This window comes from Peromyscus eremicus, chromosome 7 (genome assembly GCF_949786415.1).
Source record: "Peromyscus eremicus chromosome 7, PerEre_H2_v1, whole genome shotgun sequence".
Classification (NCBI taxonomy): Eukaryota; Metazoa; Chordata; class Mammalia; order Rodentia; family Cricetidae; genus Peromyscus; species Peromyscus eremicus.
This window is the reverse complement of record NC_081422.1, coordinates 61,394,531-61,418,237: the sequence shown is the minus strand read 5'-3', so window position 1 is coordinate 61,418,237 and position 23,707 is coordinate 61,394,531. Positions and strand designations below refer to the sequence as shown.

The 23,707-nt window shown below is 41.5% G+C and overlaps 1 protein-coding gene across 2 annotated transcripts; it reads left to right on the top strand.

The window, feature by feature from the left end:
* Window positions 1–241: 241 nt before the first annotated feature.
* On the top strand, window positions 242–23,154 carry LOC131915150 (gamma-secretase subunit APH-1B). Of its 2 annotated transcripts, none has more exons than XM_059268167.1 (6): window positions 242–569; window positions 1,645–1,791; window positions 8,960–9,030; window positions 9,594–9,716; window positions 17,688–17,815; window positions 22,603–23,154. In XM_059268167.1, the coding sequence occupies exons 1-6, from the start codon at window positions 457–459 to the stop codon at window positions 22,768–22,770; spliced, it is 750 nt and encodes a 249-aa protein (XP_059124150.1). In that variant the 5' UTR covers window positions 242–456; the 3' UTR covers window positions 22,771–23,154. The 2 variants fall into 2 exon arrangements, with proteins under 2 accessions (XP_059124150.1, XP_059124149.1); XM_059268166.1 differs by having other exon boundaries at window positions 1,645–1,815.
* Window positions 23,155–23,707: the final 553 nt, after the last annotated feature.

Below are 23,707 nucleotides of genomic sequence, written 5' to 3'. Positions count from 1 at the left end.
TCGCCGCTCTAATTGCTTATGAAGCCTCTCGAAGCCCCGGCACAGGCTCTGAAGGCACTCAGCCTCTCAAGAAACCGCCTCCCGAGCCCCTCACTCAGCATCTGGAGCACCTCCCGGAACTACCTCCGGAGCTCTGCCTCGGCCCGGGTCTACCATTGAGAGCTGAGCATCTCCAGCCTCCTTCGCACGAGCTCTGCCCCGCCCCACCGCTCTGCCTTGGAGCAGCTCGAGGCCCCGCCTCCCGGGCTCGGCCCCGCCCTCCGCACTGACAAACAGGGTCACCTCAAGTCCCCGCCCTCCGAGCTCCGCCCCGCCCACCGCTCGGCCTTGCAGCAGAGCATCTCGAAGCCCCGCCTCCTGCTCTGACTGAGCACAGAGCACCCGGCGACCCGCTAAGACAGCGCCCTACGCACCTCGGGTCCCCTCGGGCTCCCGGGACTCGCTTCCGCGGTCGCCATGACGGCGGCCGTGTTCTTCGGTTGCGCCTTCATCGCCTTCGGGCCCGCGCTCGCTCTCTACGTCTTCACCATCGCCACCGACCCTTTGCGCGTCATCTTCCTCATCGCCGGGTGAGACTGCCCCAGGTCCTTGACGCAGCGGGTCCCCTCCCGCGCCGGGGTTCCCATGACCTCAGGGATCGCCACCCCCCACTGTCTCCAGCCTGTGCGACTGCCAGGGCTGAACGGAGGGGAGGCGCCTCCTCTCCTGCCAGGGTCTGAGGAGAAGGGCAGGCTGAGCAGGCGCGCCCTGTGCATCTAGGCTTCTGTGGACTAAGTGTGGGAACACTTGGCTCCATTCGTGTGTGGAGCCTTCGCCTTTCCACAGGAGTCTCATTTCACCCAGTGCTCAGTGGCGTCCAAGGGTCGTTCCCACCCTCTGTCATGAAAGTCACCTGGGGATCAGTGGTCCACCCCTCCCCAGCCCCCATCCTCGGACTCAGAATGCCTGTGAGGGGCTTGGGCTCAGATTTTTCTTGTAGACCCCTGGGTAATGACTGGGGTGCCGCGGAGGGTGGAAGCGCGAGAAAACGCAGCAACACCTGACCAGGCATGTGGTCCTGAGAGCTTGGTAAATACCGAACTCTGCTGGTGAACGTGGTCTTGGTCTCTTTGCACCCGCCAGAAGTACACAGTTTCTGAAATTTACACAGTGCACATTATGAACACAGGTTTAGGTTTTTTGTTTTGTTTTGTTTTTGTCAGAAAAAGACACTTATCTGTACAGATAGTTAGCCATTAAATCCATAGTTTCTGGCGAATTTTGAGAATATGAAAATTGCAATGGTCATTGGTTATATATTTCTATGGCACTCCAAAAAGGCAAAACTTCACTTAGGAAAATATTCAGCAACCAAGTTCCTCTTGGCCACTCCTTATCAGACAGTGTCTTAGTGTGCACCTGACAGGGTCACTGAGCACGTTCTTGTTGAGCACATCTGACATTCCTCTTGGACTATTTTTCTCACTAGGAGGGAAATGGCCCATTGATCAGAAACTGATGATCCAGAATGCCACTTCAAGGACTTTTTTTCCCAATTAAAAAAAAATCAAGATCTTTGTTCCTTTTCCAGCAGATTTAAAGTCATTATTAATATCTTGTGCTTCTGTTAACTTGTGGCTTTTTTTTTTTTCTTCTACATTCCAGAGCTTTCTTCTGGTTGGTGTCTCTTCTGCTTTCATCTGTTTTTTGGTACCTAGTGAGAGTCATTACTGACAACAGAGATGGACCAATACAGACGTACCTGCTCATCTTCGGAGTGTTGCTCTCTGTCTGTTTCCAAGAACTGTTCAGGTTTGCGTATTATAGGCTGTTAAAGTAAGTTAAATGTTTGCTTTATTTTCCCAGTTAGACTTGAGTTGTGATTTGGTGATTGGTCCATTTCTAGCCTGAAAATATGGAGTATTTAAACTTCTGGCCTGGCTTGCCTGCCTGCCCTCATACCCTTCCTTTTTCTTTCCTCTTTCATCTCCTTCCTCTCAAAAATGTTTCTTAAGAATTGCCAAATGCCAGGCACTTTGTAGAAACTGAAGATACAGAAGCTCTGGTGGTGGCACACACCTTTAATCCCAGCTCTCAGGAGGCAGAGGCAGGTGGATCTCTGTGAGTTGGAGGTCAGCCTGGTCTACAGAGTATAGTGAGACCTGTCTCAAAAAAATAGAGAGAAAGGGGGGAGGTCAGACCTCCTGGAGCTTTTGATGGGAGGAAACTAGCAAGAAAGGAATAAACAAATAGAAGATGAGAAGTACCTTGAAGAAAAATAACCCAGAGAAATAATTACTGAAACAATAAAGAGCCTTCCCATTGGGACTTCATACTTCCCCTTACCACCTGAAATAAATTATTCTTATGGAGATTATGCTTCCATTGTTTTGACTTAGTGAGAAAAAAATAATTTTTTAAATATTTTCTTTAGTTTCAAGTCTGCAAAGCACATTTTTTTTTTAAAAGCCCAAGGCATGAGCTCCCTTTTGGGGATAGGATGTGGTCATCGGTCAGATCCACGAGGATCTCAGATGAAACCACTCATTTGAGACACAGCTTGTACTTGGAACTCCATGTTGTTTCTGTAAGTCATGAGATTAGCTTTGCTTGTGTAGTAAAGCTCAGTGGAGTGATAAATGTGCTGTGTTGTTTTCATTTCTGCCAATGAGACTCTCCATGGATTTCATAGATAAAAGTGAACCTCAGCAATAGCACCTTGAATAGGCTTCTGGTAATTTGATTTCCTAATATGTTATTATTCAGGATTATAAAAATATTTTGCCTTTACTAATAGATATTAGATTCCCTTTTTATAATGAAGCAATTTAAGTTACAAATTGAAAACCAGGAAGCCATTGCTTAGAAGCAAAAACCATAGCTTTTGGGTGCCTGGCAGATGATAGTTCTGTGGGTAAGGATGCTTGCCACCAAGCCTGATGAGCTGAGTTCAAGCCCTGGATCCATATAAATGTAGGAGAAGAGAAAGGCCTCCCTCAAGTTGCCTTCTGACCTTTACATGTATACCCTAGCATTAATGTGCTCACCTGCATGCACACACAGAAAATAAAAAATAAATGTAACTTTAAAAAGATATATTTTTGAAAAGGTTTAAAATTGCAATTGCTAGTCTCTGGGGAGAACTTAAAGAGCATTAAGTAAATATTGAAAGGAACGTTAAGAACTGGGAATGCAGCTTAGTTGGTAGAGCCCATGCCAGCATGCTCAGAGCCCTGGTGGTTTTAATTCCCCAGTATTGTTTAAGAAAAAAACTAAAGAAAGAAAAAAAGCAAAGAGAGGAAAAAAGTAACATTTAAAGCTAGTCATGGTGGCCACCAGCCAGTAGTCCCTGCTACTCAGAAGAAAAGACCTTGAGCCCAGAACTTTCAAAGAAACAAAAAGTAACGTTTAAATTTTTACAGGGAGGACATTTAATTATGTTGAATGTTTCTGATATGCAGAAGTTAGTTACTACCATCCTAAGATTTGATTTATTGTTGTTGTTATTTTAAAGTACTAGTGATTGAGGCCAGGATCTTGCACATGAGAGGCAAACAGTTCACACCCCTAACCCTCAATCTACAATCTAAATTTTAACTGTATATTATTATGAGGGTAATCAAAATGATTCCACTTTTGGCCTGTGCCATGGTGATTGTCATAGGGTCCCTGTCAAGTCTCAGCACACCTCTGTTCTTCACACGAACCACCAAAGGCATGGCTGTGGCCTCTAAGCCCTTTCCTTGGTTGGCAGTGGACACACCCCCTTTTGTCATTGCCTGTTTTCACCAGATGCTAGTACTGCAGTGTGATCTAAGCAGCACCCTTGACCAGACATTGTTTTCTACATAACCCAGCCTCATTGAGGAATAAGTTTTCTATCAGCATCCTCACTGGCTTGCTTCTGTTGCCTTTGCACTTTTAGATGATGGTTTTAATTTTGAAAAACCTTCATTTATAATACTATTACAGTTTAGGACATGGGTTTAGTAACCTCTTGTTTTGAGACCTGACTTCACCAGAGTGCCAAGATTTAGATGGTACCTGCTGTTTTTCCCTGCCCATCTCTTCAGTTTTTCACTTGAAGCAACAGCCTTTCCTTGGCACCAATCAGAGTTTCCGAAAGACTATAAACTGAAAGTAGGTCCTCATTTTGAATGAGGGCAGTAAGAGAATGGCACCATGTGAAGAAGGAATCCTGACGTTTTGCAGGCAATCAACTAGGAAGTTCAGAGAAACCTCTTTGGCCTCCTAGGGAAATTATTCTTGTTCTTCTGAAAGGATGTTTGGGAAAATTGCAAACAGTCAATCAGAGAAACATGCATTAATAGATGTCTTTGTTTGCATTGCTGAATTCATATTTAATAAGCTTTTGGTATATTCCACGAAAATTTCCTGTCATGCCTACTCTGTAATTCTAGTACTTGGGAGATAGGGCTGAGAGGATCAGGAGTTCAAAGGCACCTTTAGTTACTTCCAAGTTAAAACTTACTTGATTAACATGAGATCCTATGTTAAAAGCAAAAACAAAAACAAAAAATCCCCAACAAACAAAACCAAACTTTTCAAATTCCCAGAGAATTTACCACTGTTGAATATTATATAGCTGTGTTAAAGCAAGCTTGAGAATTTTGACAATTTTTATAGCACTTTGTTAATGACTAACATGTAAGTGGATACATTTAAATTAATATCTTATGCTATACTGTATTAAAACAAAGATTTGGCTTTAATCAAATTTTGCTTAAATAACCCACTGCCAAAAATAGGTTTTGTCAAAAATTGAGTTTTTTAGTTTAAGGAACTGCCTTAGTCAGAGTTTGCTGCCTGAATTTGCTTCCAAGATTAAAATGTTTAGTATTTGCACCCATTTTCTTTTTCTTTTTTCTTTTTTTTTTTTTCGGGGGGGGGGGTGTTCAAGACAGAATTTCTCTGTGTAGCTTTGCGCCTTTCCTGGAACTCGCTTTGGGGACCAGGCTGGCCTCGAACTCACAGAGATCCACCTGCCTCTGCCTCCCAAGTGCTGGGATTAAAGGCGTGCGCCACCACCGCCGCCGCCACCGCCGCCGCCACCGCCGCCGCCGCCACCGCCACCGCCCGGCATTGCACCCATTTTCTAAACCATTGCAGTCAAATAACTTTTTTCATGAGTCAGGAATAGTTACTTCACTGTGAATGGATTAATGAATGAATAGTAATAGTGAGAACTACTGGTGCGACAATATTTCCTCTCATGAATTCTGTAGCACAGAATGTGGAAGTTTACCAAACTTCTAAATTAATATATTCACGATATATGAATGTTTTGTTTATGTTTGTTTGGTGAGTGAATTGTAACTGTCAGCATGACAAGGCCTTGCAGAGTAAGAAATTTGCATGTGGCCACAAGTGGTGGCTCTTTCCATATAACATATAAATATTAAAATGTTCTAAGTTATGTAGCCTAAAATATAGCCATTCATTACCTAAAACAGATGTCTTTGGTAACTGTTGCCTAAAACTGCTGTGCAGTGCCTATATAGAATTAATTTTGCTTGGATTGAAATTTTTGTAACATAATTCAGTTTCATTATAATACAAATACATATTTGGTGAGTTTAGAAAAAAATCTTATGTTTACGGAAAAGAAAAAAAGCTAAGATAACCACTGTTATGGGTTTTGTTTGCCCCTCCCCCACTGACCTACACCTCTCCTACTCCTGCTACAGTTTCTTTTTTTAAAATCTGCATTGGTGTGAGGATATTAGGTCTCCTGAAACTGGATTGACAGACAGCTGTGAATTGCCATGTGGGGCTGGGAATTGAACCCAGGTCCTCTGGAAGAGGAGTCAATGCACTTAACCACTGAGCCATCTCTCCAGCCCAGATCAGCATAGTTTTTGGTTGTTGTTGGTTTTTGCTTTTTTTTTTTTTTAAAAGAAGTGTCACTCTATTTTTTAAAATTTTTAAAGTGGTGTATTAGATGTAACTTAGTTGGAGAGTAGTTGCCTATCAAACAGGAAGCCCTGGGCTCCATCCCAGGACCTAATAAAATGGGCATGGTGGTTCACACCTGTAATCTTAGCTCCATAATGATATTGAATCCAGCCAGTTACATGAGACCATCTCAAAAACCAAACCAACAAATAAAAAGAAAAACTCCAAATATCTTAAATACATGAAGTCAAAAGTTGAATAAGCTTCCTCATTCTGTGTTACAGAGCTTGTGAGAGGAAATGTTGCAACACTGATAGTTCACTGTTAACATTAGGAAGTGAGAGAGTACAAAATGTGATGAGTTTCCAAGTTCTTGATGAACACTGACTGTGCCAGGCAGGATGTCTCTTCTGGTTACTGAAGTATAAACTCTCTGTTACATTTGTTACCAGATTCCCACAATTAAAAGTTCCAATTTTTACAATATAAATTCTTTGAAACTATTGATAAACTATTTTCTTATTTCTTATTTGTTTATTTATGTATCTATCTATTTATGTATTTTTATGATCCAGCATCTCATGTAACCCTGACTGGCCTGGAACTTGCTATATAAGCCAAGCCAGCCTTGAACTCCCAGAGATCCAACTGCCTCTGTCTCCTAAGTGCTGGGATTAAAGAGGTGCGCCACCACCTCTGGCTCATTTATTCTTTTTTGAGTGTACAGATGAGAGTGAGATTATCAAGGGATCTAAATAGAAATACACCATTTGAGTTTTTCAGTGGTTTTGTTTTTGTTTTGCTTTAAAAGTTTAAAAGTTATTTTAGAAGTAGAGGTCTCATGTATCCCCACATGGCTTCCAACTCAGTATGTAGTTGAGAATGACCTTGAACTTCTGACCTTGCTGGTATTTCTGACATGGGCCACCATGCCTAGAAACTTAAAATATTACTGAGTGCAGTACCACAGTGTGTCTAACTGAGAAAACAACTTACACAAAACAGAAATCCCAAATTTATCAATTAAACTACATATGTACATTTGTTGCTGTAGATTATTACTATTACATAACTCATAAAGTTGAAGTAACCTTTAACAGAATTCCTCTGACAGGTAGGTTTGTTTTATTAAGGAAAATTGTACAATTTAGTTGGTTGCTGCTCTGGAGAAATAAGAAGACAGTCACATAGATATCTGAGTCACATCCTTCCTGCCAAACAGTGCTTCCAAATGGACAACACTGAAATTGCAAATTGTTCCTTTTGATTCTAGAGAAGCAGAGGGCCCTTTTCACTATTCACATGGCTATTTTGATTGAATTCTACATTACCAAATATAATCAGTGATATTTGTATTTGTGCAGTGATTCTGTACTTATGTAATGAATAGACCAACAGCAATAACTATGTGTTCCTTGAGATTTTAAATTTCATTTTACATTGGTCTTTTGAGTAGGGTCTCACTGTATAGCCCAGGCTGGCCTTGAACATTCAGAAGTCCTCCTACCTCAGTCTCCCAAGTGCTAAGATTGCAGACATGAGCCACCACACCTGGCTTCCCTGAAGTTTAAATCAATGCAATGTCTGAGAAATAAGTGTGTTCTGGTTAACTTGTCTGTTCTTACAGTTTATCTCAACTCCTTTTGTTTCAGCACTGGCCAACAAGTCATTCCAAAGTATTTTGGTTCTTTTGTAGATATACTTTACAGTATGTATAATTTAAATATCCTTTCAGTTGGCTTGTAAATGGTTGCAGAGTTTCTGGCCAACATGGAATAGTAAAAGAGACAGTAGTATAACAAGTCACAGCTAGTGTTCCTAATACGTCTGCATGGCAATAGGGTAGGGGGCAGATGCAGATTCTTGGTACATTTGTGAACTGGCCAAAACAGAAGTATGGATCTGATCACTCTGGATTGATTTATTACTGAGATGTATTTGTTTGTTCATTTAAGTATTTATAGCCTATTCTAAAGGCAGCATTTCATACAGGATACGATAAAAATATCAGACTTCATGTGCTTCTGAATTGGAATGTGAATCAAATAGTAAACCATTTTAGAATCAAAAGACCTCATGGTTAAGTACCAACATGAGAATTTAGCTCCCCGGTATATCAGCTACTTTAATAAATTACTATGGGGAGGAATGGAAAAGTTGGGGGCAGGCTACAGGTGTCACTTAGTGATCATGTTCTTAGCATATGTGACGCATGAGCTGAGTTACTACACTAAAAAAATTGCTGTTAGAAGGGTGAGAATGTTTTGGTTATTTGGAGTGGGAAGTAGAACGGAGGATAGGAGAATGTAGCCATAGTGAAATATACAACAGAATGCCACTAAGTTAGAGATAAAGATATAAGACTTGGGGAAGAAAATTCAGAGTGACAGATCCCTCAGGCTAATGAGATAAATATTTGTTGATCTCAGAAATTAAAACATTGCTATTGCTGAGCGGTGGTGGCACACGCCTTTAATCCCAGCACTCGGGAGGCAGAGGCAGGCGGATCTCTGTGAGTTCAAGGCCAGCCTGGTCTACAAAGCTAGTTCCAGGAAAGGCACAAAACTACACAGAGAAACCCTGTCTCGAAAAACCAAAAAAAAAAAAATTGCTATTATTCCCATTGAATTTAATCCCTATTGGCTTGTTACTAATATTTTTTATTTTTCCTTTTATGGAGATATCAACTAGATGAGGTTGGTAGATACTTAATTTGACTTCAGTTATCAAAAATGTGCTGGGTTTCACTTAAATGGATTCTGACTGCAATCTGGAGTGTAACCTAATCAGAAGGCTCACTAAGAATCTAGGTTTGAAGGGTTCTGTGACCTGCCTGATATGTGGCTATTTCTTTAAAAAAAAAAAATTTGTGCCAGGCGGTGGTGGCACACGTCTTTAATCCCAGCACTCGGGAAGCAGAGGCAGGCAGATCTCTGTGAGTTTGTGGCCAGCCTGGTCTACAGAGTGAGATCCAGGACAGGCTCCAAAGCTACACAGAGAAATTCTGTCTCAAAAAACCAAAAATAAATAAATAAACAAATAAAAAAATGTGTTTTTCTTTTAGAACAGCCAGTGAGGGTTTGAAAAACATAAACCCTGAGGAGACAACACCCTCAATGCGACTGTTGGCCTATGGTAAGTTCTACCCTGTGGTGTCATGAAGAAAAATAGTAGAATTGCTGAAGAGGTGGCTCAGCAGTTAAGAGCACCTATTGCTCTTGCAGAGGACCTGAATTCAGTTCCCAGCACCCAGATGATGGCTCACAACCACCTGGAACTCTAGTTCTAGGGGCTCCATCACCTGTACAGCCTGCACATGGCACACACACACACACACACACACATCTAGGTCTCCATGTAGAATTAGCTCAGTCTGGCCCAGAGATCCCACCTTGCAATCACAGTTACTCCCTCACAGTCTGGCAACAATAAACCAAAGCCAGGGCCTTCATCACATTACCCTCTTCTTCCTCTCTAGTTCTTCTGTGCCTCTCCTTGTTCACTGATGTACTACATCCTGTCCTTCCCTTTCTCCTCTCCTTTCTCACTTAGCCTTCCAGAGCTGGCTGTCTGGTGCTTCAGCAACAGCATGTGTACCCTTTCCCTGCAGTGAAATAGTATACCCCAGTCCTTGCAAATTAGATTTGAATTGAACTCATAACAGGAAAAGGGCTTAACGGTGTTTTCTTCCTCTCTAGTTTCTGGCTTGGGCTTTGGAATCATGAGTGGAGTGTTCTCCTTTGTGAACACCCTGTCTGACTCATTGGGGCCAGGCACAGTGGGCATTCATGGTGATTCTCCTCAGTTCTTCCTTAATTCAGGTATGTGTCCTAGCTGTGCTCTAAAGCATCGTCCTTATTGCAATTCATTGGCCTCAGAGTTCAAGTGGAGGTGGTTTATGTTAAGACTTTCAAAGGGAAGATATTTTTGGGCACTACAAGTGAAGGACCTGGGAGTGGGAGCAGGGGTTTGATTGGAGTGCTTTAGAATATTACAGGAATTGATCTTGCACAAGATTTATATATTTCCTGGGCAGTGGCGGTACACACCTTTAATCCCAGCACTTGGGAGGCAGAGGCAGAAGGATCTCTGTGAGTTCAAGGCCAGCCTGGTCTACAGAGTGAGATCCATAATAGGTTCCAAAGCTACACAGAGGAAACCCTGTCTCAAAAAAACAACCAAACAAATAACCACACAAAAAGATTTATATATATTTATTTGGCTATACTAAAATGTTACAGTATAGTTGAAACATTAGCAGCTAATTTTTATGAGCTATATCCTCTCTGTTTTGTCATTTTAGATTTATCTTTGATATAAACCTGTAAGCACCTGCTTTTTTTTCTTGCCCAGTGCTAGTGATTCAACACAAGACCCCTAGTCTACATTCTAATCTCTGATTAATCTATAACTCAGTGCCTTTTATAAATAGGCAGCATGACTAGATCTTTAAATGCAGAGGGAAAAAGTAGATGAATTAATCTTTTTATGCAAAGATGCAGTAAAAAAGGACCAACTCTTTTCACATTGCTTTTCATTCACCAGCAGCAAGTTATGACACAATGACCACAAGTTTATTTTATAATTAGAATATTATTTTATTAAATTCCACTTTGTTTAAAACTAGAGGAAAAATAGTTGTGTTTGTAGTTGTCCAGACCAATAGCAGTTATTAATTGGAATAAGTGAACTCACATACCCATTTTTTTCAATTAAATCCATGTTCACATCCAGGCCAAAGATCATTAGGGAGCTTATCATCTTATAGGGGAATATGACCAAAAACTAAATAGTGTTTCAGTAGCTTTTAATAGAATAAAAAGATTATAAAGAGAAATGGCCAATTTTTAAAAAGCTGCAGTAGTTTAGAGACATCCTGGCACTCCCTGACCCCAGAGACAGTCTCCCACCATTCTCAGTTTCCTTGTTAGTTCAAATCTGAACCTCGCCTGTAGACATTAATGTGTCAGCTTCTCAAGTGAACCCGTCCCTGTGCAGCCAGCAAGCTAGTCTTCCCTGTTTGAAAAGTGTTTGACTTTGTGAGGCTAATAGCATCCAATTCAGACCCTTTAACTCTGGCTGCGAGTTAAGGGAATGTGTGTTAATGGATCATGCTTGTTAATGTCGCCCCCAAAGTAGCAGATTGTCTTTGTGAATATTCCAAACTGGAATATTCCTGGCAATTTTTATGATTTACTTATTTGTATTTTATGAGTATTTGTTCTTTGCCTGCATATGTGTCTGTGAGGGTATCAGATCCCCGGGAACTGGAGTTACAGAGAGTTATGAGCTGTGGGAATTGAACCCAGGTCCTCTGGAAGAGCAGCCAATGCTTTTAATCACTGAACCATCTTTCCAGCCACCTGGCATAAATTTTAAATGTTAATAATGCTTGGTTTGCAAAAAGCAAATGTAGTTCTAGTGGCTAATGTCTGTCAGAGTCCCGTAGAAATTAAGAAGACACCTTCTGTATTGTGAATTTTCTTAGTTTAAATTGTTACAGGAACTGTTTTCTTGCCATCCTCATGTATTGCTGACTTTTGTATTCTAGATGGTGCTAACTCCCTTCAGTAAACCAGGCTTTTTTCAAGGTCAGCTTAAAATGAGTCCCTTGGAAGAGTAGATTTGTTCCTAAAATGGTAATTAGAATATGTAAGGAATATGAGGTCATTAATTAGCATCTCTATCTATGTCCATTATGTTAATAATACACATATTGTATGGTATCTGTATGTACATAAATTTTTATGTTATATAAAAATAGTTTTATGAAGTACACATGTAAGTTAGTTCTTTTTTTATCAGTACTTATAGAGCAGGCCCACATTAAGTTAGACTCATTGCCATTTCTTGGAAGTACTTGGCTGAGAAGGAAGTATGAGATTTAGGTTCCAAGTTCAAGTTATATCATCAATTTAGTATTTGGGGACAAATCCTTTTGATTATTTAAGTATTCAGTCTATAAATAAGTATTAATGATTTCTCCATGTCTTTTGCCCATGATAGGAATAAAAACAAACACAAAGCATAATATAAATGTTACAGAGAAGGAGAGAGTTGTGGACTCATATGGAAACAGTAAAGTGCTTTGCCTCTGTCATATACATCCTAGCTGTGAATGATTGATGTGACTATTGTTTAGTGCCTCTCCTCTCCAGTTGTTTGCTAAAATATATAAGCAAGCGCTATGGCTGTCTCATTCATTTGTGTCCCTAGAGCCTCTTGGAGTCCTTTGTTACTAGATGCCGCTTAAAATGGTTACTGAAAAATAAAAGCTAGTCACAGCTTATGGAGGAAGGACCATTTGAATAGACATTTACTTAAATATGATTAATATTTAGGCCAAGAGAGGAAGGAGCTGAAGGGAAGGATGTTCCAAGTAGAAGGAAGAGACCTCTCTCCTGCAGGCCTCAATTTCTAACTCTTTCAGAAAGGACAGAAGTAGTGACCAAAAGCTGGGCATAGTGGTGTGTGCTTGTACATCCCTGTACTCAGGACGCAGAGGCATGTGGATCCCCATGTGTGAGAGGCCAGCCAGGGCTACATTGTGAGACACTGTCTAAAGAAAATAAAAAATGAAGAAAGAATGCCCAGCTCAGTGTCACTAAGCATTAAATGAAAGCTAGAACCCATGTGGCTCTGTAGCTGTATGGGACACATGTACTAGGCATCCTGGCATTTGTTGATTGTTCCACAGCCATTTCTTCTGGTTAGTTCTGGCTCTACTGTGCCAGTTCACTCTTACAGCTCCCCTTGCACTCCCCACATCTCTGATAACGAGAGTCAGTGTTCACATCAGGATGCTCATGGCCTGATTTCTGGAGGAAGCATTCACATTGTAAATTATTTTATTGTTGTAGCATAGAATTGACATGCATTAGCAGTGAGAAATTACTCCTCACACTTAAAGATTAATAAAGGATGCCGGGCGGTGGTGGTGGTGCACGCCTTTAATCCCAGCACTCGGGAGGCAGAGCCAGGTGGATCTCTGTGAGTTCGAGGCCAGCCTGGGCTACCAAGTGAGCTCCAGGAAAGGCGCAAAGCTACACAGAGAAACCCTGTCTCGAAACCCCCCCCCAAAAAAAAAAGATTAATAAAGGAAAAAGCTCCTTAGCAATAGTGTGTGACTTGTTCTGACTAGTAAAGAAAAAGGAACCAGTCTCAAACAGAAAATTATACCAGCTTATGTAGACCTTAGGCATATATATTCCACACACACTGTTAACCTTAAATCTCTTTTGGATTCTAGCGCCAGGTTACACTTAGAACAAAAACAGAGACAGGAAACAGCAAGTCTGGCCACTTGGGCAGTTGGGAGATTTATATGGTAAAGACATTGCCACAACTACTTCTTAAGTACACCAATGTTGTTCTTTTTTAATAGTTTCCCAGGGTCATCTTGCCCACCTGGCAGATTGAGGCTTTTCCTGATAAAAGCACAGGGGACTTAATGATATACCAGCTACCTTGAGCTGCCTGTGAGAGGCATGTTCTTTGATATGGGGATGGGTCTAGTGACCAGCTGTAGTCAGGGTTGTCTTATTTTGTATGGTAATGGAGCCTAATTGGTGGTCAATATTTACCATGGTAACCTGCTATGCTGGAGGCAACATTAATAAGCATGACCCATTAACACACCTTTACTTAACTCGTAGCCAGAGTTAAAGGGTCTGAACTGTGTGCTATAGTCCGTAGAAAGCTGAACTTTTCAAACAGGGAAGACTTAGCTTGCTGGTTGCACGGAGGATGTATTCATTTGACAATTTAATTTTGGGTGTCATAGCATATGTGTGGAGGTCAGAGGACAATTTGTGGGAGTCAGTTCTCTCCTTCTGCCACTGTTAAAGAAATATTATGTATCCCCAGTGAGAAATCACTCTGTACACTTAGAGATTAATAAACAAATGCTCTTTAATAATAGTGTGCATCCAGCTATGGCTAATGCCCAAAGAAGAGCCAGCCTCCAATAGTAGGTTTTGCTAACATATAAACATCTTAGGCTTATGAATTTTTATATATGCTGTCGTTCTTAAATTTCCCCACTTCCCACCCATATCCAGGCTACACAATGTAAACAGAGATAGAAGAATGCAAATCTGGAAACGTAGCATATGAGAGATTTACACAGAAAGATATTGCCAGAATTATTTTAAGTATGCCACCATGGTTGGTTGGTTTGTTTCAAGCAGTTGTCACCAGGGGTGATTTTGCCCATCTAGCAGAATTATGCTGTCTCAAGAAGGGAACTGTGGGCTTTTTTGCACACCAGATCTTGGCAGTGGTTATGACCCTATACTGCCCTCTTGATCTGTCTGTCAGAGGCATGTTCTTTGATACTGGGATGGACATAATGGTTGGCTTTAAATCAGGGTTGTTTTTGTTGTTATGGGAATGGAGCCTAAGCTGGTCAATCCTGATGAACAAACACTTACTTATATTCTAGCCTCCTAAATTTTGTTTATCACTAACAAACCTGGTTAGCAAACTACTTATCTTTGGAGTATTTTGGAGGCAGCGCTCCCTTAGTTAAGTTCTACTTTGTATGACTTAATGTCTCCTAGTCAAATCAAGGATGACCTTTTGAAGTTTTTGAGCCTCCTGCCTCTGTCTCTACCTTCTAAGTAGTGCTGCACCACCATTCCTGGCTTAAGGTCTGTCTTTCTGACACAAGGATGCAGTTGAAGAGTCACAAGGATCTGCTGTTAAAGTCATTTGGGTCTAGATTGAGGAGGAACTTGAATGCTGGTCTGAGATGTCTGATTTGACTTTGGAGGCAAAGTCAGTCCATCAGACCTCTTAGCTGGAAGGATCAAGACATTCAGATCTGGAATTTGGAAGCACAATCAGGACCAATGAGGTCTGTGGTAGCCCACAGAGGTTCCCTAGTAAGGCCTTACTCAAGGTCAGAAAGTCTGGGCTTGCTTTGCCCAGCAGGGCTGCATAATAAGATGATTTGGCTAAGGGCATGGTTACCAGGCGTTTTGAAGGGTCTATACTTGTTGGTACTTTATACCTCAACCTTGAAATGGGGAGGTCTTTTGCCCTTCCCCTTGCTGATGTATAAAAAGCCCATCATGAATAAAGTCGAGGTGGCTGGGTATTGACCCAGGGCCCTCCCAAAGCTATCCTGTGTCTTTGTCTTTCTCTTAGTCTCTGTCTATATTTCTAGCTAATACTTCTTCATTCCTCACTCCTCCCCTCAAGAACCCTTGGACAGGTCAGAGCTGGTCTCTGACAGATTCCAGAGAATGCTTGCCTGAAGCTTATAGAGTAACACTGTTTTGGATAAGAACAGGCTGGAAAATGTCCCAATTAGCTGGACTCTAGGAGCTAACCTTGGGAGCACACTTAGCTGATCTCAGTACCCATGGCAAAGCCTAGAGAGAAGGGCAAGCAGAGGCTGCCAGGGCAGATGGCAAATGCCTGTGCTAGTGATTCCTCTTGACATTTGATTGACATCTAGGTCTTAGAAAACCCTTCCTTAGAATATGAACACTTTATGATTTTAAAAAAGGTTCCCATTGTGTCAGTTTTTGCCTTGGTCTTTTTTGACTCAGAGAAAATTTAAAAGCCTTTGCTTAGCCGCTGGGCATCTTAAGTGGTCTCAGTGTCAGACCATTGATAAGCATCTGTCCTTAAGAACTGTTGCCGGGCGGTGGTGGCGCACGCCTTTAATCCCAGCACTCGGGAGGCAGAGCCAGGTGGATCTCTGTGAGTTCGAGGCCAGCCTGGACTACCAAGTGAGTTCTAGGAAAGACGCAAAGCTACACTGAGAAACCCTGTCTCGAAAAACCAAAAAAAAAAAAAAAAAAGAACTGTCCTCTTCAGAATGATGACTGGACCTGGATTGAATCCTTTTAGTGTGGTTTTCCAGAGCCTGGCACAAAGACACTGTCACAGCTTACTCTCCTCTAGCCACAACAGTTATGTCCTTTTGATATTATTTTGTGGATCTCTTACTTCATATGAATAATATGCATTTTCACAGTGTGTTTGTTCTCACTAAGCATTGTGGGTTTTTTTTTTTGTTGTTGTTGTTGTTGTTTTCTGAGACAGGGTTTCTCTGTGTAGCTTTGCACCTTTCCTGGAACTCACTCTGTAGCTCAGGCTGGCTTCAAACTCACAGAGATCCACCTGCCTCTGCCTCCCGAGTGCTGGGATTAAAGGTGTGTACCACCACCACCACCACCACCACCACCACCACCCACCCCCCCATGCCCCCCCACCCCACCCCCGCTTAAGCATTGTGTTCTTGAGATCATATATGTTGTGGGTCATTTATAGTAGTCCACTAGGTGAGTACAATGTAATTTACTTATACATGGAATGGTTTTGCCTCCAAAGTCAAGTCAAACATCTCAGACTAACATCCAAGTTCCTCTGCACTCATCTAGACCCAAATGACTTTAACAGCAGATCATCTACGACTCTCCAAATGCCTCCTTGAGTCAGAAACATAGAACTCATCCCAGGCATGGTGGTGCAGCACTTGGGAGGTGGAGGCAGAAGCGGGTAACCATGGCCATTCCTTGTTATTACAGCAGTGCTGGTGTAAATATTCTTGTATCTCCTTATAACATTTATAAGAATGCCTCTTTGGCAGGATTCTGAAACTTGACCATGCATTGAATCTCTAGGAAGGCTGTTTAAACTGGCTTTGCTGGGCTCCTGCCCCATTGCTTCCGATTCATGGGTGGGTGGGTACCAGTAAGTTGCACTGATAACAAGTCCCTGGGCTAGTGATCTGTTGATTTGAGAACTCACTGGTTTGGAGTACAGATAGAGTATATAGTATATATAGTCCATAGTATATATAGTCCATAGTCTATAGTGTATATAGTCCATAGTATATATAGTCTATAGTCTATAATATATAGTCCATAGATATATTCTATAGTGTATTGTATATAGTCCATAGTGTGTATATAGTATATAGTGTATATAGTCCATAGTATATATAGTCTATAGTCTATAGTATATATAGTCCATAGTGTATATAGTCTATAGTCTATAGTGTAGCTCAAATGCCTTGCTGGACTGAAATAGATGTAACTATTCTCCTTTGCTTGGCAATGCCAGGTTATTTTTCCTTCAAGTGGTGTAGAACTCTAGCCTGGGGTTTTTCTGTCTGGTGGGTTAAAGCTCATGGCCTGTTTATTATGTGGCAGGAAAGGGAAATCTATATGCCTTTTTTCATGTTAAAGTGTGAATATATGGGACTTGCCTGCTTTAAAGAAGAAATGTTATCAAGGACACAGGACACCTATACAGGCAATATTCCAGAGACATGGAAGTGCTGGTCAGATTCACTGCCAACTGCTTAAAAAGTATCTTAAGATAATTACAATGGTTTTTAATTTTTTATTACATTCTCTAAAAAGTTTCTGAAGAGAAATTTCCCTTCAGTGTAGAGACTTGTTTAGACAGAGGGTGTTCTGTTCAACTGAGAAAATTCTCTGTAAATAGGGCTGAAGGATAGTTGAAAATAAGCTGTGTAGATTTTATACTAATCTCATTGCATACCTCAGGGAAACTCCTTGAAAGCCAAATCCAAGTTGGCTTTTGTCTAACAGGTTTGTATTCTAGAGGAATAACTTCTACAAAGACTGCCCCCTCCTAACTTCTTTGAAAGTTCATGTGGAGTTCTTAGCAAGCCAGTTCTGTGCACTGGTGGTCAGATTCTATCTCTGTAGCCAGGGGACCCTCAGGGCCAGTGCACAGGGTTGGGGTTCAGCTGGGTTTGGTGTCTGCTGTCTGCAGGACTGGCCACTAATTGCTGACTTGTATTTCAGCTTTCATGACGCTGGTCATCATAATGCTGCATGTGTTCTGGGGCATTGTGTTTTTTGATGGCTGTGAGAAGAAAAAGTGGCACACCCTCCTTACAGTTCTCCTGACTCACCTGCTGGTGTCCACCCAGGTGAGTGTTGTCCCTGTGTTCCCAGTGCTTGCAGAGCTCAGGTGCAGAGGTCTGTGTGGTGGATTCTACCCAAATGAAGGATACTCTCGGGAAAGTGGGGCAAGTCAGAAAAGCCCTGGAGTGGACAGTGGGTCATGTGTGTTTCAGCACAGTGACAGTCTAGTTAATTTTTTTTTTGAGGGGGGTCTGTCTCATTAGAGATTTTCCTCATGTCAGTCCTTTAGTGATGTATGGTCAAGCCTAAAATAGTTTGCATCACGCTTATGTATGAAGCATATCTGAAGCAATTTTCCTTCATTACAAATTCCTTAAGATACAGATTTTAGTTAAGTTTAAATCTTTAGGTGAAAATTATTTTAACTTGATTAATTTTGTTAATCACCTCCCCCCTTTTTTTTTTCTCTGTTGTGAAGCTTTTGTGACTTGGAACACTTGACTTTATGTGCATGGGACTTTCCCCATATGTTTAGGTTTTGAGGCAGGGAACTATGAAGTCAATTGGTGTGAATATTTTGAGTTCTTGATACAAGTTGCTAAAACAGGCTCCATAAGGTGGGGACACTTTACACGTTCTGACCAGTAGCAGATGTGCTGGTTTCCCTCCCTTAGTGACATTGTAACAGAGCCAGTCTGCAAAGTCAAGTTTCAAACAGTTGTCAGACTTGTTTTTACAGCAGTGTGTAAGGACTTGGATCTGAGTGCTAATTGGTCATTTGTATACATGACAGTTATCAAAATGACCCTGCCGCGGCCCTGTCTAGACCCTTTGCACATTTTTATGCACAATATTGAAAAAGTTTCTCCTGGGCCAGGGAGATGGTAAAAGAAAACAAGATCTTACTCTGTAGCCTAGGTTATCCTGGAAATCACCAAGTAGATAGACTAAACCTCAAAGTCATGGTGGTCCTCCTGCCTCAGCCTCCTCAGAGCCCACATTCCTTTGTTCAACATTCTTATAACAACTCTTCAGTTCACTGAGAGGGAAAGACGAAGACCTACATAATCTGTATGTGGCTCTCACTTCCAACCTCCTATCCTACTTCCCTCCCTCCATCAGTTCTCAACAGCAGCATCTTCCTGTGGTTTCCACAAACATGCTAATTAGTGCCAGTCCTCATCAGCAGGTAAAAGTGCTTGCCAGGCAAACTTGATAAGCTGAGTTTAATACATAGTGCCCGTCGTGGAAGGAGAGAGCCAACTTCCAAAAGTTGTCCTCTGATCTCTACAAGTATGCCTTGGCATGTGCACGTTTGCACTCATACACATTACACAAATACAAACAACAATAATAGTATGTTTTTTTAAAGAAAGGTTCTTCTCAACCTGCCTCCTGAGTCTCTGCTTTCCATCTGTTTAGAGTTTCTATCATATTTTCTTCCACTAGGCCTCTTGCCCTAGTCCAGCTAAAATACAGTGTTTCCCCGTACATGCCTAAAGTCTTGCAGTACTTTTTAGTACTAAGGTTACCTCTTCCATGATGGCATCTATGCAAAGCCAAGCAAATAGTGTAAGCATAAAAGACAGAAAAGTAAACATATTAAAAAAATTTAATATCATTTATCTGTGGATATAGGAACTATACATTTCTTTTATTTTTTTCTATTTTTAAGACAAAAGGGCATTTTGATAATTATCATGTGCTTAAATAACAAATTACCAGTCAGATACAAATCATTACAGAGTACTTTAAAAATGATTCTGGACAAGTTTTTTCCTTTAATTTGCAAACTGGTGCTATAGTCAGGCTGACCTTGAACTTACGATCTACCTGCCTTACTTCATTTGGGGGAGGGAGAGTGAGGTCTAGGTAAAGGAATTGATCATGTGGTTGTCTTAAGAGAGAACATACTAGACTGAGTAGCCAAGGTCTTTTGGTTAGAGAGCATGCTTAGCATGTTTATGGACCAGGGTGGTCAGAGCAGATGAACCACGTGAGATTAGTGGGAGATGCTGTTGAGAACTGATGGAGGGAGGGAAGTAGGAGGTTGGAAGTGAGAGCCACATACAGATAATGTAGGACTTTGTCTTTCCCTCTCAGTGAACTGAAGAGTTGTTATAAGAATGTTGAACAAAGGACTGTGGGCTCTGAGGAGGCAGAGGCAGGAAGTTCACCATGACTTTGAGGCTAGTCTGTCTACCTAGTGATTTACAAGCTAGCCTAGGCTACAGAGTGAGATCCTGTTTCAAAGTACAAAAAGCGGGGAAAGTGGGGGATAATCTGCACCATCTGGAAAAGATTGCTTTGATAAGGGTAGATTAGCTGGGAGAGGTCATTTTGTTGAGGGAAAGGCAAGGAGGACTTGGATGAAAGAGCAGTGAAGAAATGAGAAATGGCCAGATTCAGGAAAACACGTGTCAGGAGAGCCATCAGTGTTCCCTACAGAGTGGATGAGGGGATGAGAGGAAGATGAGTGCACGTTATTGAACAAGCACTTGAAGCACTAAGCATTCTGCTCAGCCCTCTAGTTCCTAGCTACGGTGACAATTACAACTATAACTCATTCCGGGATATGTCAGCGAACACGTGCACACATTTTCTTTTGATACATAGCTAGAAGAGTACCTACATCAACTGGTCATATCACTCAGTTTTTTAGCAGTTTATATTGACATAACCACTAACCATTTATCAACAAGCTTCTGTTGCTCTACATCCTTGCCAATACTTGGTATGACTTTCTGTCCTATTTTACTGGGAATATAGTGAAAGCCTACTACACTTTTATGTCCTGATAGTAAAGTAAGCACTTGGAGTATTTCTTTTTTGAAATCTCTTCAAATACTTTGCCTACTTCCTGCTATCTTTTTTAATGTTTTAGGAGTTCTTTATACTTTCTACAAGAGAATCTCTTGTCAGGTGTATGTGCTGTAAATGGTTTCTATTTCATTGTCTTTATATTCTTTTTTTAGGCACTCTTCCTTTATAGCCCAGCCTGGTATGGAATTCACTCTGTAGCTCTGGCTAGCCTCAGATGTGGCTGTTCTGCCTCAGCCACCTGGAGTTAGTATTGTAGATGTGTCTTGTGTGTGTGGTTCTGAGGCACCAGCGAAGGATATCTTGCATGAACACAGGCACGCCTCCCATGAGTTACATCCCCAGTCCCAGTTTTTTCATTTTAATGTTGTCTAATTTATTGGTTTTTATTATTTTACTTTTGTCTTCTGATAAATAACTTAGCTAAACTTCAAGTTTTAAGAGTTATTTTTCTCATCTGGGTAGTGTCATTTTCTCTAACAAAGATACAATGCTTTTGTGATTGCTTAAAAGGGGGAAATGGCTCTAAAACAGATAAACTGAAAAAATTCAAAGGACTCGATCATTCTGCAATATAAACTAAAATTTAATGGGCTTGAATGTAGGCTTATTCTGGAAAAGTTTCCATAACATTTCCAACATCTACCTTGCCCCAAGTATGGCTCTTGAAGAATGCATTCTTTCTGCATGAGGTGCTACCTGAAAAATAAACACATTTCTGGAGAGTTCATCTTTGGTTCCTTAGTCAGGGGCATATGCAGGTTGAGTAAAGTAAAGCCCACTTGTTTTAAAGGTGTGTGGCAACAAATTGACCCAGTCAAATATTTTCTTTTGCTAGAACTGGTCCCTCAATTTCCTCCTTGACTTCTGCTACAGACACTATTCCTGATTTTCTTTTACCTCATTCTTGGCTCCTTTGCAGACTCATTTTTGTTCCTTTGTTTTGTTTTTCAAGACAGGTATTCTCTGTGAGCCTTGGCTGTCCTAGAACTTGCTCTGTAGACCAGGCTGGCCTCAAATTTACAGAGTTCCACCTGCCTCTGCCTCCTGAGTTGCTGGGATTAAAGGCGTGCTCTACCAACACTTGGCCATTACTGACTCTTAATCTTCCAGAGATTGAGCAATGTTGGAGTATTTTAGGGCTTAATCTTGCATTGTCTTTTCCTGTCTTTGTAGTAGCTCCTTGGGAACTCTATTCGTGGGATGGCATTAAGTTCCAAGTGGAGGTTGTGCTAGGGCTTTTCCTTTCCTTAGCCTGTCCTCTGAGTACTATGCTCAGACTTTCCAGTGCTTATTTGACTTCGGCCTTTTGAAATCTCATGGTCTGTTACTATTAATAGTAACATGATATCTTTGGATTACTCATGCCCATAATTTCAAGCTTGTTTCTGCCTCATCCTCCCAGTCCTTTCAACCATAATTTGCAATTAATAGTTTAATTACTTCTTCATTATCTGTGTTATTTAGTAGTATATAAGTTCCATTACAGTGGAGACTTGTCTTCAGTAATTTCACTCACTGCACCGTTTGGCACTCTATCAGTCATTCTTTGGTGCTGGGGAATTGAACCCAGGCCTTCAGGCACTCTACCACTGAGCTGTGTTCCTGACAGTGTTTTATAATGATTAAACTTTTGGAATCCATAGCAATTGTACAGCCAAAAACCTAACTTTATTTCCTCATGTTCCTTTGAATACTAATGGTTCATATTAAAGTAATCTAGATGTACCTGACTTTGCTGTAAATTCTTAGAGCCAATTTAATTAACACAGAAATGGCTATAAACCAGGCCCAGGTGCTCCATTGCTTTCTGTTAAGTATCCCATTAGGTCCTGGCTAAAGCTGTCTTCTGGGGTTGCCATTTGAGTCAAGCACGGTGCAAGTTCACAGACCAGTGTCTGCTGGGCCTTCCCATGTTTGTGAGACGCAGTCCAGCTGTTAAAAGCATTGTGTATTTTCCTCTGTCTCTGTTTATTCCACAGGTTTTAAAAGCTTGTGCTTTTACCCAAGCTGATTTCTTTTTCCTTTGCAGACCTTCCTAACTCCTTATTATGGAGTAAATCTGGTGTCAGCATACATAATCATGGTGGTCATGGGCATCTGGGCATTTTTTGTTGCTGGAGGTAGCTGCCGAAGCCTGAAACTCTGCCTGCTCTGCCAAGACAAGGACTTCCTTCTTTACAACCAGCGCTCCAGATAACCTCTGACAGTCAGCACCTCCACACAGCAGCCTGTGTCTTTAGAGGAGGCACAGCTGTGCCCTTTTCTAAAAAGACCCTTTCTCCTGGAACACAGAAGCAGCAGAACGGTCTAGCCTGGAACTGTCCCTAAGCTTTTGCACAGCAGCCTCTGGAAGAGCTGCAGTGTGGCCTGCAGCCTGGCTGCATGTTTGAGGCATCTAGGGAAACAAAGACTGATGCTTCTGGACTTCCCCTCCAGATCTGATCATCCTGGGTGTGCAGTGCAGCTGAGAACCACTGGGGTCCACTGGGAAGTTCTGAGAACACCCAAAGAGAACGAGGTTCGGTATTTAACCATCTCCAAGTCAACTCCTGCTGAGCAAGTAAATTTCTGGATGTAGTAACCTGGGTAGTCCTTGTCTTTTTGTGTACTGATGTCACACAAGGCTGAAGGGCTGTTCTCTCTGTGAACGGCTTTCAAGTCCTTCACTAGCACCATAGGCTGTGCCTTTAAATGCAGTAGCCTGCACTGACACTGGAACTTAGCCAGGGAAGGTCTGTATATACCTGCATTTTCATCAAGGCTGGTTTCCCCATTTTAAGTTTTTCTTCCTGAGGCATTAAGTTATTCTTTTTAGTATAAATCTGGGCTCTTTAGGAGTGATTACATGCTGAATTCCTTGGGAGAGTCTAGAATTGTGCCAAGTCCAGGATCCCCCTCAGGTAAAAGCTGCTTGTTATGTGTGCTGTCTGAAGCTGGACTGGTCGAGGTAAAGCTCACCATTTTCATCTCTGAGAAGCTGGGCAGGGAGATGAATGATGTATCTTGGCAGAGCTGCTCTGGACCTTGTGGGAACAGCTAAAAACACAAAGTGGTGTGATGTTTTCATTTGCCCCTGTGACACTAAACAGCACCATCACCTAAATGCTAAGGGTGAACCTGCAGATAGACATTAA

Excerpts from the sequence above, each read along its gene's own strand:
- LOC131915150 (XM_059268166.1), top strand. The coding sequence starts at position 457 with ATGACGGCGGCCGTGTTCTTCGGTTGCGCCTTCATCGCCTTCGGGCCC. Across the intron at positions 1,816-8,959 it reads GCGTATTATAGGCTGTTAAA|AACAGCCAGTGAGGGTTTGA; the intron begins GTAAGTTAAATG and ends TTTTTCTTTTAG. Across the intron at positions 9,031-9,593 it reads AATGCGACTGTTGGCCTATG|TTTCTGGCTTGGGCTTTGGA; the intron begins GTAAGTTCTACC and ends CTTCCTCTCTAG.